Genomic DNA, 3999 nt, shown 5'->3' with positions numbered 1-3999 from the left:
TCCCGGGACCAGGCGCCTGGCGCGGCCCACCCGGGGCCCACCCTCTCCTGCCTCTTCACGCAGACCCCGACTTCCGGGGGGAGGACCCCGAGAGCCAGGATGCGGAGACTGAGCGCTTCCTGTCCACCAGCTCCACCGGCCGCAGGGTTTCCTTCAACGAGGCCGCGCTGTTCGAGCAGAGCCGCAAGACGCAGGACAAGGGCCGCCGGTAAGCAGGGTGGCGTCAGGGGGTACCCCAGGGCCTGTCTGAGGTCATGGCTGCTCAGGACAGGGGAGGAGCTGGGCGCAGAGGCTGCAGGGACCAAGGCGGAGGCCCCTGAACTGGGACTGTGCGGTGGGGCGGCCTTGGCCGGCAGGGTGGATGGCAGAGCGCAGCAGCTGCGCCATCAGGCATGGGAGGTGGGCAGGCTCTGACGGCCAGACACTGTCGCAGGTACACACTGACGGAGGGGGACTTCCACCACCTGAAGAACGCTCGGCTCACACACCTGCACCTGCCGCCCCTCAAGATTGTCACCATCCATGAGTGTGACTCGGGTGAGGCCAGCTCGGCTGCCACGCCCCACCCAGCCACCTCTCCCAAGGCCACCCTGGCCATCTTCCAGGTGAGCCTATGGGCAGCAGCCATCGGGGTTCCTCGGGGGATGAGGGGACAGCCCCAGGGACTCCTGGACCCCCACGCCCTCCCTCACTCTCTTTCAGGGTGGCCCTCATCTTGGGATGGGCGAGGTGGGGTGGAGCAGGGCAGGGAGCCGAGCCCAGCATGCCCCGCGTCTGCCCATGCCCCTCACCCACCCATGCTCTTTGACCTGTCACTGCTTCCTCCCCCACCTGGCTCTGTCCCACAGCCCCCGGGGAAGGCCCTCACGGGCCGCTCCGTGGGCCCCAGCTCCGCCCTGCCAGGTGACCCCTACAACTCGGCCGCGGGCGCCACTGACTTTGCAGAGATCAGCCCCTCGGCATCTAGCGACTCTGGGGACGGCATCTCGGTGAGGGCCCCTGCGCATCCCCCACGGTGTCCACAGCCCGGGAGGCTCCTTCCCCTCCCTGCCCCCAATCCAGGACCAACGTCAGCCTATGACCTCCCACCCACCACGGCCCTCCTTGGCCCGCCGGGTCATTGCACGTGGGAGAAAGCCGGAGCCGACTGCACGCCGGACACAGGCGTATACTCACATGTGCAGGGAGCACCCCAGGCTCCTACTTCATTGACATTCCCTAGGCACCGAAGAGGGTGCACCACTCCTGCCCTCCCTCACCTGCAGCCCACGCCGTGGGCGAGAGAGCTCCTAGACACGCACCTCCTCCTCTCTCCAAACCCCGTGTTCAGGGTCCTTCCCCTGAGGGCAGAGCACCCTAGTGTAGCCCACCCAGCCACCGAACGCCCCTCCTCATGCCTCTGCCCCTCTCCGAGCAGGTACCCCTCTCTGTCCCAGTGATGGGGGGCCCTTGGGACTGTCTCCCAACCTCGGGCCATCTGGGGCCAGCACACGGGGCCAGGAAGAGGTCTTAGTCTGAGCGCCGTCTCTGTTCCCTGCCAGTTGGATGCCAGTACCAGGAGCACCAAGGCTGGAGGGCCCGGGGCTGCAGCAGGACCTGGGGAGGTGGGCCCGGGATCCGGGACAGGTACCGTTCTGCAGTTCCTCACCCGCCTGCGCCGCCATGCCAGCCTGGACGGGGCCAGCCCCTACTTCAAGGTCAAGAAGTGGAAGCTGGAGCCCAGCCAGCGGGCAGCCAGTCTGGACACGAGAGGTGAGCTGTGGCACCTGGTAGAGAGTGGCCCCTGCGGGCTTGGTGGTGGCTGCCAGGGGCTGCCCTGGACATCCAGGAGCAGGAGGTTGTGGGCTGGGTGGGGAACCAATGTTCTGGGGCCTGGCCCTGCCCAGTCTGCCAGCGGGCGTCCTGCCTGAGGTTCTGCAGGTGGCTGGGAGGGCTGAGTGTGCGGGCAGCTTGAGCCAGACCCACCTAGCTCCGGTGCTCTGTGCAGGAAGGCTTTGCACGCCCTGATTGCTCTCAGGCCATTGGGGCACCCAGGATGAGGTGGTAAACGAGGCTGTCAGGGGCCACCTGGTCACTGTGCAGCGTAGAGGGTGGGGCCTGGGGCCTGCATCCCCTCCTGGCCACGCTGGGCTCTCATCCCTGGGAATGTGAGCGGAAGGTGAGTTCTCCAGGGGCCCCTCCCTCGCCCGCTGGCCAGAGCATCAGCTGCTGTGTGACCTTGGCCAAGGCCTTCTGCCTGTCTGGGTTCTGGCTTCCTCTGACACGAAGTAAGTGTTGGACTGCGCCTGGGGTCAGCAAACATTTCCCATCAGGCCCGGATGGTAGTATTCGTGGGGTTATGGTCAGAGAGGCTATGTGTCCACAACTCGGTGCTGCTCTTGAGGCAAGGAAGCAGCAAGAGGCACTGTGTGACGAATGCACGTGGCTGTGTGCCAGAAAAACTTACAGAAGTTGGGGGGTGGGGGCGGCACTTTGCCCTCTGGGCTGTAGCACATAGATCTCTGGACTGTTTAACAGTAGTCCTGGCCGGGCGCGGTGGCTCAAGCCTGTAATCCCAGCACTTTGGGAGGCTGAGACAGGTGGATCACGAGGTCAGGAGATCGAGACCATCCTGGCTAACACAGTGAAACCCCATCTCTACTAAAAAAAATACAAAAAATTCGCCGGGCGAGGTGGCGGGCACCTGTAGTCCCAGCTACTCGGGAGGCTGAGGCGAGAGAATGGCATAAACCCGGGAGGCGGAGCTTGCAGTGAGCTGAGATCCGGCCACTGCACTCCAGCCTGGGCGACAGAGCGAGACTCCGTCTCAAAAAAAAAAAAAAAAAAAAAACAGTAGTCCTTCAATTCTGCAGGCCTTGGGTCAGGCAGGATCCTGGAGACAGGGCTGCCTTTTCTGGGCTTGCAGGAGTGTGTGGCGGGAGAAGAGGGGTCCTATCTGTAGCTCTGGCAGCAGGGCTGGGGCAGCCCAGAGGGGGTGGGGCCCTGCTCTGCCTTGTGGAGGGGGTGGCAGGTCCAGTTGTCAGGTGAGGCCAGGACAGGGGACAAATGCAGAGAGAAGGTACTGTCAGCGTGACAGAGGACATGCCATCAGACGGTGGGAGACCCCTGTATTGGGGCCTGGCTGCAGCCCGCGGGGGTGGGGTGAGTTCTCCCAACCCCCAGCCCCAAGGTAGCTAGGGCCCAGAGAGGGGAAGGCCTCCTCCTCTGGCTGCCCCGGTCCCGCTGAGAGAATCCAGATCTTGAGATGAATGGGGCCCTGGTGGCAACTAGAGACATTTAGAGTCCAGTGTGCTTGCAGCACAACCCAGAACCTGTTTGCTGGGTAACTGCCTCCTTGCCCCGGGGCCTGCCCACTCAAGCTTCGCTGGGGAGGCTGTTGGGAGAAGGAGGCCGAGGCAGGGGTGGGGCAGTCCCCCAGCGCTCCCCAGACCAGGGTGGAGCTGGCAGGAGAGGGCACCTCTCTCTCTCTCCTCATTAGTCCCCACCAAGGCTGTATGTGACTCTCTCATGCCTTCCATAGTTTGAGCCAGGCTGTGCAGGCCACTAGGTGTCCAAGACACGTCCTTATGAGTGGCCACACGTTGGCCAGGGCTGCCCTGGGGCACTACCAGTGCCTGAGGCCCTTCTACTCACTTGCTTTCTGACCCTGCCCTGCCCAGGCTCTCTGGTCCTAGCATCTCTGCCCTCCGTGCCTCAGTTTCCTCACCTGTACTCCAGGGTGTACATAGAGCCACAGTCCACACCCACCTGGCCTGGGGAGATGCCAGCCGGGGTCTGGCCCAAGCCAGGGCCCACTTCTCTGTGCATGTGTGTGATAGGGCACAGGTGTGGTACCCGTGTTCTGTGTGTGGGGGGGCACAAGCATTTGTGTGGAGGGGCACAGGTGTTGTGTGGCGGGCGCAAGCATTCTGTGTGGGGGGGGGCACAGGCGTTTTGCGTGTGGGGTGCAGGGTGGAGGTACGTGCTGGCTGACGCTGGCGGCACATCCCCTGCGTTCTA

General features: G+C 64.0%; 1 protein-coding gene across 1 annotated transcript in view; it reads left to right on the top strand.

Annotated features, from left to right (window-relative positions):
* Positions 1-3999, top strand: part of LOC105527616 (chromosome unknown open reading frame, human C19orf26) — a 12013-nt gene that overhangs the window by 1075 nt on the left and 6939 nt on the right. The window contains 4 exon segments of the mRNA XM_011964005.1: positions 64-208; positions 434-605; positions 849-989; positions 1542-1752. Coding sequence (XP_011819395.1) covers positions 64-208; positions 434-605; positions 849-989; positions 1542-1752 — 669 coding nt within the window.

The sequence above is a fragment of the Colobus angolensis genome, unplaced genomic scaffold (assembly GCF_000951035.1).
Source record: "Colobus angolensis palliatus isolate OR3802 unplaced genomic scaffold, Cang.pa_1.0 Scaffold64, whole genome shotgun sequence".
Lineage (NCBI taxonomy): Eukaryota > Metazoa > Chordata > Mammalia > Primates > Cercopithecidae > Colobus > Colobus angolensis.
This window is presented reverse-complemented; position numbering and strand designations above follow the sequence as displayed.